Here is a 15,693-nt window from a genome sequence, read left to right on the forward strand (position 1 = left end):
TTTATTCAGGTGGGGGGGGGGGGGGGGAAATTCCTCAGAAAAACCACTTTGTCTGAGGACCTCTGATGCTTTTAAGACAGACCTGGGTGAACAGTAACATAGTGCAAGAATGTCGGAACATATGTGCTCATGTTGCTAAAGTAACACCAGTCATTTGAATGGTACTGTTCAGCAACACCAATCATCATTCAAATATAGCTCATTCACCATCAGTTAGGACGATGGCTGATTTAGCAAAAACGGGACATTTTTGTTGAATGTGAGACAAAAATGGTCTTCAAACATACTCAAGTGAACATTATGTGTTCATTATCCGAGCAATACCAAACATTTTTGACTTTCAGTGTCCCTGACTAAGTGACTTCTTTTCCAATGCCAACAAGGCACAAAATTAAATTAGGCAGATCAACTGATTTTAGATTTTTTATTTATGACTGCATTGCTTTTGAATTCTTGTATTTCTATGAAAATTTTGATTTCATATAAGTGTAACTGTGTGTGTACCTAACAGTCTATCTAAATCGTAAACAGCACTGTTATTTTTAAAAAATCTTCTCCCTACTTTCCAAAATCAGAATTTCCAATGAGTCAAACTAACAGTGACAAAAAGTTTTTCTTCGGCTGCTGCATATTTGACTAATCAAGATTTCACGTAATTATGTGATTTTTTTAATGAGTTTTTCATGAAAATAATTTTTAATGCAATTTTATCGAAATTTTGCATCAACCATTAAAATAATTTTAAATGATCCTTTTTGTATTATTAACTCTCATTACTTACTACAAGCTGATTTTTTCCCTACTTAGTTATCACTGAACACTATGTAAAGTCACAATCCTGTAAGCTTAAAAATTATATTTTTAAAAAAAGATTATGAGAATCACCAAATATCCAGTGAATTTTAAACCTGACTCTCTGCATTCAATGCCACTTTGGATACAAACAGTACAGGGAAGTTGGTACAATAACCATTCTAGACATTATTTTCTAGAAATGTAAATACTACTTACAGTGCCATCATGGAAATGAACGACATGGAATGTTGAGTCAGCTTTGGAGAGACAAGTGGCAGGAGCAAGAGACCTAAGGTGCCATATACCAAGGGCTGGCCCTCCACCACATGCCTAAAATGGAAATTCAACTTTAAAGAAAAACCTTCCCATGAATGTGAACACACATTAATATACTTCAAAAAGGTGTCAACTTTAAACAACCATACTCACATACATGTTATGGTGAATACTTGTTACAATGACTAAGTTATTGTGACCCTTCCATTATAATGACCGGTACACAATAAGTCCAAATTTTTTTCATTTTCATCCAATATAACGATCTACAAAGACCATTTAATCCAACATCCAAGCACTCTGCTTTGTACCCGCCTCTTTTTTGCAAAGAAATGTACAAAATTTGTGTTTGTCATTTGCCACAATTGGGCTTGACCTTGATTTTTGATATTGGCGAATTCGACACATAGATGCATGCATGTGATTAATTATCACGATTTTATCATTTTCCAACCTACTACTTTCAACTGCCTACATTATAAGAAAATAATTTTATTTAATTCAATAATTTTAATTAATTCCAGTGTGGAGTTCTATTTTAAAACTTTTTTCAAACTTTTGATATAACATTTGTTTTTCATAGAACGAAGAGGGTGGTCCTTATAATGAATGTTGACTGTATAAACTTGATGCAGAAATGAACATTTTAATCAAGTTCTAACTCAATTCTATAAATAAAACTTCCAAGATTTATTGTAATTTAAGAGAGGAAAAAATAAAAGCAATAAGAAAATAAAATTAAAAAATAAATCTATAAAAAAATCAAGAACAAGTTTTTGCTTACCAACCAGTCGTCTGAATCCTCCAATGCGACACAACCGATCCATTTTCCGAATTGAGGCCTCGCTGACAGCTTCAAGTAAAAATACATAATGTGAACATAAATTGTGCTCAAACATACGTTTGACAGTAGAAATTCAGTTCTAAGACAATTTAAAATGAACGATTTCATAGGATTTAATATCAGAGAAGAAACACCACATTACAGATTATGACTGTCTGAAAATTTCATTTCTGAGGGTGTGAACACAGTGTCTGTATTTCAGATTCTAGAAACCCGCGTCATCTCTGATTGGTTAAAAACCAGAATTTCAACTTTTTTTACCTTGAAATTTGGGTTTTAACCGATTTGCGGATTTCCAGAATCTGAAATATGGACGAAGTATGTTCACACCCTTATACCATACAGTCAGATACATCCATTCATATGACTTGGATTTTGTGTAGTTTTCCTATGTTACGTTGATTGTTTATAATGTGAAAGCCAGTGAAATGCCAATGTATCCACACTCAAGGGACCGGGAAAAGGTATTGTTATAGAAGATTTAGATGCAATATATTAACATAATGAAAAAAAAAGAGTATCGGGTCCAGAGAGTAATTCATTCATTGCCTTTGTAGTCTAGTGGTCTACGGCGTTCACCCTGAAAGTGAAAGGACGTGGGTTCGATTCCCCGCAAAGGCAGTTGTATATATTTTCTCTCTTTTCTAAATTATCTTCACATCAGCCAGCTGTTAAAAACCTTTGCAGAGAGTAATGTTGTTATACAGGCAATATTGTTATGGAGGGTGTCATTATACAGTGCCTGTCGGTCATTAAAATAATTTTTATTCAGCATTAGAATTGAAAAATAAAAGTCACTGGTCCTACGAACCAGTGAATATGAGAACCTACTGGTCTGCAGACATCAAGAGTGGTCCACTAAGCAAAATCTGTTCTGGATATTATAAACTCATTTTCTTAAATATATTATAATTTAGAAGAGTGGTATGCCACCAAGGAGTGTAAAAAGCCATAGAAAAACAATTAGAACTATAGTCAAACCTTATAAAACCACCATTATTGACTATTTGGCTTTATTGATAAACAAGTGTGGAGGTTTAAAGAGGCATTCCCTTTTAAATTACATTTTCAGAAAACATTCTGCAAAAGATATTTGCTACCAAGAAAATATATACTGAATGGTCTGCTATGATTCAAACACAGGGCTGTCTTGAGAGCATCGCGGGTCCCCGGGCCAAATGATATTTTTGAGGCCCTACCTGACCAAATCTCGAAAAATTCAATAACAGTCGAATTCCGTTGTAACAAACTCCAAGAGAGACCGGAGAAATCACTTCGTTACAATGAAATTTTGTTATAAAGGAATTCCAGGTTTTTGCATTGTTCCTATGTAAACTTATCTGAGGGATTAGAAAAATGTTCGTTAAAACGAGATTTTCGCTATAACGGTATTCGACTGTTCTTCTCGTTTTTCTGAGGCCCCTCTTTTCTTGAGGTGCGCGGATTGGAATGCTGTTGAAGCAGCCATTAACAGAATTCTTTCCTTCGCAAATAATCTTCTGATGAAAGTGCTTGCACCCGTGTGTAATGATCGGGTGATCGCTCAACTGCTGGTCGTTGGATCCGATTCAAACAACAACAACATGTTATCTTCGAAAGCCTGTGTTCATACGGACGATACTGGCACAGCGTCTACATTTGGTTGTGGTAATACGCACCCTGACTCGCGCAATCGGCAGTCCAGTCGCAAATAACTTTATGGTTTGGGTGCTTTCGCGTTGGATACCGTTGACTATATAACCTTGCTGCTTGCAAGGCCGATCCGTGGCACTCACCTAATATAAAGTGCATCTCACAATATTCTTGTATGCTCAATGCAATCAAATTATAACAATAAATAATTAGACGCAGTACTTTCTGGAGAATAAAACAAGACTAACGCTTATCTATAACCTCTGTGAAGCTAGCTTTGTGGGATGCAAACAACCTGTTCTGACTTGTAAAAAAAGTTTTTCTCTTTCCTTAAAAGTGCGAGGGAAAAACTGGTTTTTATATCTCTTTCGTTTTCTGCATAGCAGGGTTAATATATTTTTAACATTGTCTATAATGCCAAGTTATACATTTGGTGAATTTGGCCGGATTTTAAAGTGACATCATCAATTTTCAAAGAGATATAACTCATTAATTATGGGTCAGATCAAAAAAAAAGGAAAACACTTTTCCATATTAGTTTTTCACAAGGAATCACATGAATTTTGTGTAATTATTGGACGGCCGATAGTTACCACCCTGTATATATACTCTTGAACCATACACGAGATATAAAAATATGATCCAAAATGCCACTTATGCATAGCAAAATAGCATAAACTATCCTTGGTTATCTTGGATCAGCAGAGTCTAAGTGCTAATCATAAAAATACTGGAGCAGAAAAAAGATTAGTCTCGCTAACTTTTCACAGTAAGCTACAATGTGTCCTTCCGCAAATAGGATTACTTGGAAGAAAATAGGCTTATCAGTAAATACGAGATAAAGAAAATAATGTGAAATATGGAAAAACATGGGTACACTAATGCTGAAATCACATAAGAAATATTAAACATGAATTATGAATTATTAGTGTAATGTTGTACATACTTCATGTTTATAAGGCTCGATCACGGAAGCTTCTTTTCCTCCTTTCCTGGCATCTGAAAATAACATAAAATATTAATAAAACTTTTTTTTTTCATTTTTTAAACACGAAACACGTTATTTTTCATTACAAACATTTTCATGAAAAGTTTAAAGTTATCTGAGAGTTATGTGCATTTTTAGACAAATCGATGAATATTGCAATACTTTTTTGAATTCAAACAAATTACAGCTCTTATTGGAATCAATCAACAAACAACATTGAAATAATTACACTTACCCCATATCCGAACAGTTCCATCTTCGCTTCCAGATACACAGTCTGTGCCACTAGCCCCTACTACCACACAGTGGATGTAATCAGTGTGTCCACTAAATGCAAACTACAAAGGGGAAAAAACGTTTGAAATTTACACAGATGCACATAAAATTGATTGACTGATTCAATAGTGATTAATTACCTGTTCCGTTTTCAAATATTTTTGGTATTTAAAGAGAAAAAATATCAATTTCAGAAAAACATATGATTTTTGCTAGTCAATAATACATCTCAGGTACACAACCATTCAATGATACAGTGATACTCTGATTTATGAAAACCCTGACTTACTTCTTTCTTTCCTTCAAACCGAGCATAACTCTAGTCTATTGCTACAGGCAATTTACTATCGACTCAGTTGTGCCGGAAGTGTGAGTGTGTGTGTACCTAACAGTCTGAATGTGCTTCTAGTGTTGTGACTGATTTTTCAGAGCTGCCATCACCCTGACTTACTGTTATTTTAAACAAATCTTCACCCTCTTTTCCAAAATCAGAATTTCCAATGAGTCAAACTTATGGTATAACTCAGTTTTTCTTCGGCTGCTGCATGTGACTAACTGAGATTCGGCTGTAATTATGTGATTTTTTTAATGAGTTTTTCATAAAAATAATTTTAAATGATTGATTTTGTATTATTAACTCTCATTAGTTAACACAAGCTGATTTTTTAATAATTAGTTATCACTGAACAGTAATTTGCCCAGTAATAACTAATCATTATTAAAGTATCATTTTCTGTAATTTTTTTCCAGACTGATGACATAAATAGAGGCAACTTTTCCAATGGTAATGCCCTACAATCTTTGGAGGGAGAAAAGAGGAAACAATGCAGATTTTCTTTATGCTGTCCTATCTGTCTTTTTTTTTAATGTCACTCTCTCAGGAAAACATTTTTCTTTAAGAACGCAATGTGAAAGCATCCAAGCTTCATTCAATATGTATCTAATGGGGGAAAAACTTTTTAGGAAGAGATGACGTTAATGCATGATGATGTGAATCTGGGAACAACTGTGCATTCAGAATTTTCAGTCATGCACAACAACACACATTTGAAGCTTAAAGAGAACGTTGGTCATACGCTGTACACATGCACACCCCCCCCCCCCCACAAAGGGAAGGGTGACAGGGTTTCAGCATAGAGGCCAACAGACGCTTCCAGCCTGAGGATTCCACTCTAAGAGATGGGGTTGGTGGCACAGACTGTTCAATCATCTTAGCTCATCTCCCTGAATAGGGTAGAAACCTGGTATAGGAAAGCTTCTGACCAGGCAGAGTCGGTTTCAAACCAATGAAGCAATAAATAACCTTTGGTAGGTGTTTTATAAACCTGGGTTACCTGAATATACTGATGTAACAACAAAATATTGTGGAAGGAAGTTCAAGCAAATTATGCCAATAACATTATTACCTTAATTTTTCCAGTTTCAGCATCTAGGCAATAAACTTTATTGTCGCCACAACCAGCATAAATACAGGTTTCGTTATCCTAGAAAAAAGAAATAAATTACACATATTAAAATATGTATGTATCTCATCATCATTATATGCATAATGCAGTGGAACCTGTAAGAAACAGAATATCAGGAGACTGAAATAATATTCCATTTTAGACCGGTTTTTTGTTTTATAAAGATACACATCAAAGCAATCGTTAATGAAACTATATTTTGATTCCATTCAAGACAGGTTTCTGTCTCATATGGTGTCTGTATTAGACAGGTTTCACTGTATTTGTGAATTGATGCTTTGATAACCATAAAAATTTCACAAAAATTGAATAATTCATTAAAATAACATATTGGCATGCCATGCTACCATGGTGAAAAAATTTAATATATTTTTTTTCATATTTGATCATTTTTCCTGGGGCATCATTTAATCATCTCTCATTATAACATCACCCCAAGAGGCAATAAAAACCAACTTTTTAACCCTCAAACTGGGCAACTCGTCGATGATACACCTCTCAATATACACAAAAAACAATTACAAGTGAAGATGATAAAGAACTATAATTTTGAAAGAACTAACTTTTTTTTTTGAAAAATGGTCACCATCCCCAGCAGATGAACTCTATAGGGAAAATAGATGTGACAAATTTCTCTGCTCAAAGATTCAAAAACCAGCAAAAGAAATGAACACATAGTGATATCTCGACTTTCAAAATCAATGTGACTGAAAGTTACTGAAATTGAAAAATTCACTCTGGAAACAACATTTTGAAGAACTGTGGTATTATATCTTTCGCAGTCGAACTTGTGTTTGAAACCCCCCCCCCCCCCCAGCAGGAAAATGAAACAAGCACAACTCTTACAACATAAATATGTTAGGAACCACACATATAAAACTCAGAACACACATACCGACATGTAACGATTCATTAGAAATTCCATGGAAGAATGTGCACTATGGCAGGCATGCTGACATAAATTCGAAAAATTTTGTGTTGGCTTTAAACTCCAATGTAGTAATTTCCCATAGAAAATTTAAGGTGCCAATACCAATTTTTGCTAGGACAACTTGAAATTTTACGAGCCCTGCATTAGTAAAATAAAGAAAATTACATTCATAACATTTTCCCACCAATTACACAGTTCTTTTTTTCTTCATTTTACACAGTTCTTGTATCATTTCTGTATCTTGTGTCTATCTAACACCTTCCAGTGGCATTTAGGGGCCATACATTGCCATGAATATATTAATTTACATGTTTTACACTTCACTAATTCCTACATTTTTACATCTCACTTATTCCTATATTTCTGCATCCCCCTCACCTTTACATTTGTAAGTGCAATTCTGAAACAATTTTTAAAACAAATAATAAATTTTTTTTTATGAAAATGTAAGATGACTAATACAGTGAAACCTTCCATAACAGACACCTTCCATTGAAAGACATCTTTTTAAATCCCATAGAATGGGCTTCAATGTATTTCACTATTTATTAGTGAGGAAAAATGTTTTTTTTTGTCCCATGGGTGTCCATTATAAAGAGATTCTACTGTAAATAAATATCAAATTGGAAATAGAAAACAGTGTGAAAATAAAAAAATTTTAAAAGCCAACCTTTCCAACTGCAATGGCATTAACTTCGGGCTTTGTTAAACTATCCCTAAAATTGATAAAACAAAAATTTAAAAAAAAATGTTTAAATTATTGATCCTTCCAATCATTCACAAATCATACAATACAGTGAAATCTAAGGTGGCCACTTGAGGCTTTGTTATAAGCATTGGTCTCTGGAAAGAATGTTGTGCCTACATGTGCAGAGAAAATGCAAGCCACGTCCCTCGAGTGACCTAAAAGGGTTAGAAGTATTCAACAGATATGTCCAAGGCACTCAAAATTATGCCACCGTAAATCAAAACTGACATAATAATTGGAAAAGGTCATTATTTTTGAAGAATTTGGGAAAATCATAAAAACCTTTTGATTATTCAAAATAGTTTAGGATGTTTGATTGCTTCCATCTATTTTGCTACAGGACACTATCTTTTCTTTCTTATTTTCACCATTAATAGAACGAACCACTAATACCTTTTAATTATCTGATCAGTGGTAGGAACTTTGGATTGTTTCATTATGAAAAACTGGATATCAGAAATTTGATCTGAAGAAACAAATTCAACTGTTTATCATGTAGAGAGTCTAGCTGCTGATGGACTACCTTTCCCTAATCAACGCTTATCCACAACTCCCCAGAGCAGTGCAATGAAAAAACACTTCAAACAACCCTTGTCAGCATCACCACTCTGTGGTAGCGCACCATGGCACAGTTTGAGAGCCCCTACTCTAAGGAGTTAGGGAGGGAATAGCATTCAAGTACCATTTACCTTCAATCATGAAAGCATCTGATTTTAGTAATTGACATAACCAATTTCTAGTACTTGAAATTAACAAAATTTCTAATCATTTGTTACTGTTTTTGTCATTTGTACACAAGGGCTAATTAGATTACATTTTTAGAGTGAATAAAACACAAGTCACAATCTTGACATAATTTCTTCGAACTATCAAATAACTTGATTAAAAAGTCCAGAGTTGAAACCTACAGCTTCAGAGTAAATTTCAAAAAGCTATTCATCCATTGTACTCTCATGATTCAAACTTACAACCATCAAACCAGATAAGTGTAGAAAATTTCCAGTTCCCAGGTGGCACTGCCAACTGAAACTTAAATTATGAAATCAGCATGAGTTATGGTCTTTTATGTTTATTTGCCTTGGATTACAAACAATGACAGATAATAGACATAGTTTCAATAAAGGAGGAATCATAACAAATTTTATCACCCTTGTGGGATCACTAGAGACCAAACAGGTTTCCTTTCCTTTTTCTTTACATCACTCCATTTCCATGCACAAATTCCACCAACACCACCACTACAAATAAAAACAAACACTGTATATAATAACATATGCCAATTTCTGCATGACTGAAAAAAGGCCAACAATAATTCTTTGCTTTGTAAAATAACTTCCAGGCTTGTTTCTGGCATTTATGATATATCTCACCTAGAGATATGAAATTCTCGAGAATAATCTTTAGAATATTTTTGAGAATATTCTCTGGAACTATATGGATTGTGGGTTATAAACTTCATTGTTTCGGTTTTCTTGACGGGGACAGGGAATATTCTTGAGAACCTACTATTATAAATAACTTCAGAATATTCTTATTAATTCCTGATGGGAATATTTTCCTGTTATTTATAATAGTTATATATAATATCCGTGAGAATTTTTTCTGGAAGGACTACTCTTGTAAATTACTGGGGAATATTCTTATCGAAAATAATAAAAATTATTTGCAAGTTATTAATAATAGTCCTTCCAGAGAATATTCTGGAATGATTTATAAAAGCAGTCCTTCGAGAGAACATTCTCAAGAATATTCCCTGTCCCCGTCAAGAAAACCGAAACAACGAAGTTTATAACCCACAATATTAAAGTTTGAAAGCAAGAAAATGAAACCGCTATGGCTGAATTGCACAACTTTTAAAGAAATATGAGCGATACAAAATTTAAGTGTATGTACATTAAAGAAAACAACAGTTTTGTATCTTCTTAGAATGAAGGTGATTGTATAAAAATAGCTTCCTTTGTGAATCAACTTTGAGTTTAACTCTTTGAACTAATTTCTCAAAATTTAGATTTAAAAAATTTCAAGGTTTCCAAAACCTTCATAATAAAACTTTTAAAACCTCTCATCATGACCAAGAGAATATTCTCGAACTAAAAGTTATCATTGGGGGTGATTATGTCGAAAATTGCTTTATTTAAATGTTTTAGGCAATGAAAAAATTGATTTATATTTCATAATATAAACAACATTAGTAAAAATATTTTCATTTTTTAAAAGAAAAATGAATATTCTCAATTATTCTATACTTTTTAAATCCAGGAGAATATTAGAATTCACATTTTTAATCTCCTCTATCTTGACGATTTGTATTGTGGCAATGCCAAGATATATCACCTCCTTAATAACCTTTTGCATCAATAATGACAAGACCAGAGATTTTGTTAAGCGGGCTCTTCACTTAAATATGTGAATATACCCACCCTCAACGTGCCAGATCAACTGTCAGTGACCAGAGTCAGCTTGTTCACATTTTGATGACAAAGAAAAAGGTGTTTGAAATCTACCTTTTCCCCCTTCTCTTTGGGGTAGTAAAGGAATATACATACAGTATAAGTAATAGAAAAAGTGTTGTAAGTTTTACTTTTCCTCTGTTTTCCATTGTTCTTGGAGTTGGGGGGGGGGGTACACTATTGGCTGCACAAAATCGGAAGAAAGTCTTTTTCTTGAAAAAAAAAAGTATAACATTTCAAAGAGGACACAGTGAATTCCACTGTGTGATTTATAATGCAATATCAGAGAAATTTATAAAACTGTGGAAAGGGTTAATCACTGCTTGAAGATATAGTAGAAACAGTTTATTGCAATATTTCCATCCATCAAATCTCCGACCAATAGTTTATAGCTAATTCCAAATGCCTTTTTCTCATGCCTCTCATTAGGAGGTTGGTATGCTGCACAGGGAAAATGCTTACTTTATTTCATAGTTGGTGTAGTTGTTTTGGTGGTGCCCCCTCCCCCCTCCTCCATAAGAGGAGATAGTGCTTCTGTATCTAGAAACATTATGAGCAGGTTTCAAATTCATGAAAAAGCCTAAAAATCCTTTAGAATAAGAATATAGCTACACCTTTTCAGACTGTGGGGCAGATATGGGAGACGGTGAACGATTACAGGCCACAAACCTATCATGTTGTTTTGATTGATATATTTTTTATGTATACCATGGAACCCCTCTGCAGGCCTTTTTTTTTTGCCCGAGGACTTGAGATTGTGTACTCCTGCTTTAGAATATTACATAAATTTCTTACAGACTCTGGCTGCCCTACCACCAAAGTTTTACATAGCTGAATCATCTTAAATGGATTGTAATATGTTATAAACATGAAAGATAAATAAAACTACCTGATTATAAGCTTCCTTGTTGATGCAAGAGAATAAATAGGAGAATCATGAGCTGTAATGAAAATCATTTTCACACATTACTCTCATAATGTTTGAATGTATGTCACTCATATCTTATTTTCATAAAAGACAGAATCTGTAAAAAATTGTTAGAATCTACAGAATATATTCCATTCCTGCCAATAAGTACTACATGCATATCTTGTTGCAAAAGCCAGGACAAATCCTAGGTTACAAAAAAGATGGCAAAAATAAAATAAAAAGTTGTACAAACTTCCATTTAATGCCAGTAATTCACAACTGAATGTCAGTATTTACAAAGTAAGCAATATGCCTGTTAGGAGCACAAAAGCATACAGGTCCAAATATGCTCACAACACTCTCTGTGTAAAGACCTGTTTACACGAGTTGAGTGATTAAGTAGTTAACTAAATTCTAAGTCCTCAAGTGCTTCAAAATCTGTCCCAACATAATTAAGCAATTAGTGAATGATTATTGGCTAATATGAGGTCTAACCCACTGGCACATGCACATAGTGTCTACTTAATTGAAAAAACAGGACTCTATTCGACTTATCTACTCAAACACTAAAATCACTTACCAATGAAGCATGTAAAACATCTTTATGTTAGCACAGATTCTAAAGTACTTAATACATGTAAACAGACTTTCAAGGACATTACATTGAAGGTCTTGTGTGAGTTAGATATGGTTGAATATACTCATTTACTGTATGAATTTGTTTACATGCCCAATCAAAATTTTGATATGCAGACTAAGAAATGTCTTGGCTTAAAAATTTTTTGGCTAATGAAGATTTTATTTAGGTTTTTCAATACTGCTTCATCTAACGAATATTTTAGCTGATATGCACACATGAGTTAACGTAAATTAGTTGTGTCATGAGCACGATTTTCGTGCCAATCAAAATTAATGCAATGAGTAACTGTTAATCGAGCAAGCTCAATTTATTTCTACCTTGGAATCACCTCTATTTCTCCTTCAAAAATATTTTGAGATATTTTCGAATGAATAAATAATTAAGCCAAAAGAAAATGCATTTAAGAAAAAAAAGTCTTAACTTAAATGATTTCAGTGGGTAGGATAGAGAGACTCAACTCCAAACTGAACAGTCTGAACAGCTATGTTTCTAAAATGTTCACACTGTAATTTTTACTTTATATATATCCATTACTTTCTTTTCCATCTACATGTGTGTGAAAGAGAAATGAGCTAACTGTATCACATAGCATCCCCTCTTTAAAAACTTCAGCAGCCTGGCTGCTTGAACCCGGCTGCATAGCGTACATAGTGTAAAATAAAAAGATGTTCAGTTTTCATCTTCCTTCATCCAATTGTGAAGTTGTTTATCTCAGCCTGCAATCAGTATTTGTCTTTTTTACAGAGCTTCTTAGTTTTTTTTATGAAAGTTACTTTAAAATTTTGGGCAGTTCTGGGAATGAATTAAACAATTTTCTATGGAAAATCATGTTTTGGCTTACAAAGATTTCAGCCAATGAATGTGATTCCAAAATAAATCATCTTCGTTAGCCAAGGTATCGCAGTCGAGTTACCAGAATAAAAGCAGTCTGTATTTTACAAAGATCATGTCCAAACCATACTTTTATAAAATACAAGAAATGTCTGTATTTTCTTGAAGCATCATACACCTAGATTGATTTCAAATGAGAAAGGAAAAACTTTGATTTAAACTGAAATTACACTGAAACCTTGATATAATGATATTCTGTTGCCCAAAAAAATATTGTTGTAGAGATTATCATTATATCAAGAGGCAACATTTCCAAGTCCAGCTGTTCTTGGCATTGAATGCAGAGAGTCAGGTTTAAAATTCACTGTGTATACCTGCGATTCCCATATAATCTTTGCGTTATAAAAGTATCTTTAAGTTTACAGGATTATGACTTTACATAGTGTTCAATATTAACTAATTAGGGAAAAATCCACCTTGTGATAACTAATAAGAGTTAATAACACAAAAAAAATCATTTGAAATTACAGTGAAACCTCAATATAATGATATTCTGTGGACCAAGGAAAAACACACTATCCTAGCAGAGGGATTAAAATTACATTGAGAGGCAACATTATCATGTACCATCAAATTAATGCTGTTGTTGATACATTTTCTAAATTGGCATTGTTAGTACCACCAAAAAAATGTCTTTCTGAATATATATTCACCACAAAAAAATTTTAATTGATTTTCTAATAAATAAAATTCAGTCAGATGTAAGAGTTGGTTGATGATGGTTTATTGAAATGCATTTTGATGCATCGCATAAATAGTAGTGACTAACAAAAATTTCATCCACACTTTCTGTGAGAGGTGGTATGTACCAAATACCAATGACATCCCGAGAAGAACTAAAATATGTTGAAGGATATTTCGAGCGAAATATAAAAAATATATCATTGTAGCAGTTTCAAAATCTCAAAAAAATATTGTTATAGAGGGGTTGATTGTAGTAAAGAATATTGATTCATTTTGAGAGGAGTTTCACATTAGACTATAGGTGGTTCCAAAGAATATTTGAAAAAATATCATAGTAGAGGAATTAATCATTATATCGAGTATCATTGTAGAGAAGTTCCACTGTATAACATTGCATGACATAAAGCAAAAGAAAGAGAGAAGCTGTACAGGTATGAAAAATATATTGCCAGATACTGTCATGAAGACTTAAATGATCCCTAATATAGATAGTGCAGAAATAAACACAGCTTGAACCAGTATTAGGTGAAAGTAAGACTTGAAAAAAGTTCTGAAAAATGTGTAGTTACATATAAGATTATTGAATTTTTGTTAACAAAAGAAAGATTCATCAGCATCAAGGCTGAGTGGGGGGGGGGATTGGGAGTCTGGTCCTGCCTCCTGAAATGTGAGAAAATGACCAAAAAAAGTGGAAAAGATGGCCAAATCTATTGTTCTATCACTCTAGTTTCCCTCGGAACGAAATTTCTGGCTACGGACCTGATCAACATCACTTTACTCTCTACAGGAATTGGCACACATAAGAGCTTATTCATGTTACATGCAGGGTGTAGTAAAAACTAAAATTGTTTTGATTAATATCGACTGAACTAAAATATGAAATTTCAAAACTCAGATGTAAAAAATAAATTTCACACATTCTTTAAAGATTCTACATGTAAATGTTTTTGCTTCTTTAAAATTATATGGAACGGTCGTACTACAAAATTATATAAAAAAAAAAAGATTACCAGAAAATCTGAAGATGGGTTGCTTATGCTGTTCCTCAGGTCGTGCATTATCTTCACATTCCAAGAAAGGAGCAAGACTGTGAAAAATATTTCTAACATAAATAAACTAGAATTATAAAAACACAGAAAATACTTTACCACAAGATAAAAAAAAAAAGTGAAATCAATGCATTTCTCAACAAATTAAAATCAAATGATGAGATTAAGCCTTATGATCGTTTAGAAACTCTATGGGTTTCATTTATCGAAAGATAAAATTAAATAAAAAAGGTGAAAAGACTTAAAAAGCTGGCTATTATGACAGACGCCTACACTAATTTGAAAGATATGCACAGTGAGCGCTGAGTTGATGTTTTCTTTGTTTCGAAATTTTCTGATTGGTGTATGAATATGCGGCATATTGTAAAATATTTCAGTACCAGAAATTGATTCCATAGAGAAGAAATCAATGATGTTGATTTCCCATCATTAATTAACTGTTTCTCGTATGTTTTAATAAAGATTCCTTTACAGAAATCAAAATATGCTGGTGATTTAACTTTATATATGTTCTAGCTTCCAAGAAATTAAATGCATGATTTTCATTCCAGTGAGATGAGCTCGCAGATTTTTCAAAGTCTTGTTTTTTTACATATCGGATGTGTTCCTTTTTAATGTATTTCCAATTACCCTTTTCCTCTGGCCTATATGTCTGTGCAAACATTTTAAAGTAAAACCTAGGATGGGCAAATGCCATGGTTGGATATGTGTCTTGATGTTTCAGCTGATCTTTAGCTTCTCCTGACAAATATAACTCAACAATAAAATGATTAACTATAATAATTAGACATAAAATTTGGTCCACTGATTAGGCCAGTGTTTCTCAAAGTGTGCATTGCGGCTCATAGGGGCAGCGTGGCTAGCTGGTGACAGAAGTTTGAGAAACACTGGATTAGGCAATACATACATGAGAAGAAAGTAAGTTACGCATGAAGTGTGTGTATGACAGTATTTATTCAAAATATAGTTGAGAATTTAAATAGAAATTTATTTCTATTTATATTCTCAACTATATTTTGAATATATGTTTATACAACTATGTTTTGAAAACTTTTGCATATGCAAAAAAAAAAAAAAAAACCACACCCAAATAAATATACATAAAGTTATCAA

General features: G+C 33.1%; 1 protein-coding gene across 3 annotated transcripts in view; it reads right to left on the reverse strand.

Annotated features, from left to right (window-relative positions):
• Positions 1-15,693, reverse strand: part of thoc6 (THO complex subunit 6) — a 31,260-nt gene that overhangs the window by 9,761 nt on the left and 5,806 nt on the right. For all 3 annotated transcript variants that reach the window (XM_089237379.1, XM_089237372.1, XM_089237368.1), the window contains exons 3-11: positions 14,542-14,618; positions 11,296-11,347; positions 9,105-9,194; positions 7,879-7,924; positions 6,218-6,295; positions 4,771-4,873; positions 4,494-4,546; positions 1,856-1,924; positions 1,012-1,125 (exon numbers count right to left, since the gene is read on the reverse strand). In XM_089237379.1, coding sequence (XP_089093505.1) covers positions 1,012-1,125; positions 1,856-1,924; positions 4,494-4,546; positions 4,771-4,873; positions 6,218-6,295; positions 7,879-7,924; positions 9,105-9,194; positions 11,296-11,347; positions 14,542-14,618 — 682 coding nt within the window. The remainder of the gene's footprint in view (positions 1-1,011; positions 1,126-1,855; positions 1,925-4,493; positions 4,547-4,770; positions 4,874-6,217; positions 6,296-7,878; positions 7,925-9,104; positions 9,195-11,295; positions 11,348-14,541; positions 14,619-15,693) is intronic.

The sequence above is a fragment of the Pholcus phalangioides genome, unplaced genomic scaffold (genome assembly GCF_987345545.1).
Source record: "Pholcus phalangioides strain wild (caught in Gottingen) unplaced genomic scaffold, Ppha-v1.0 ptg000002l_1, whole genome shotgun sequence".
Taxonomy (NCBI): Eukaryota; Metazoa; Arthropoda; class Arachnida; order Araneae; family Pholcidae; genus Pholcus; species Pholcus phalangioides.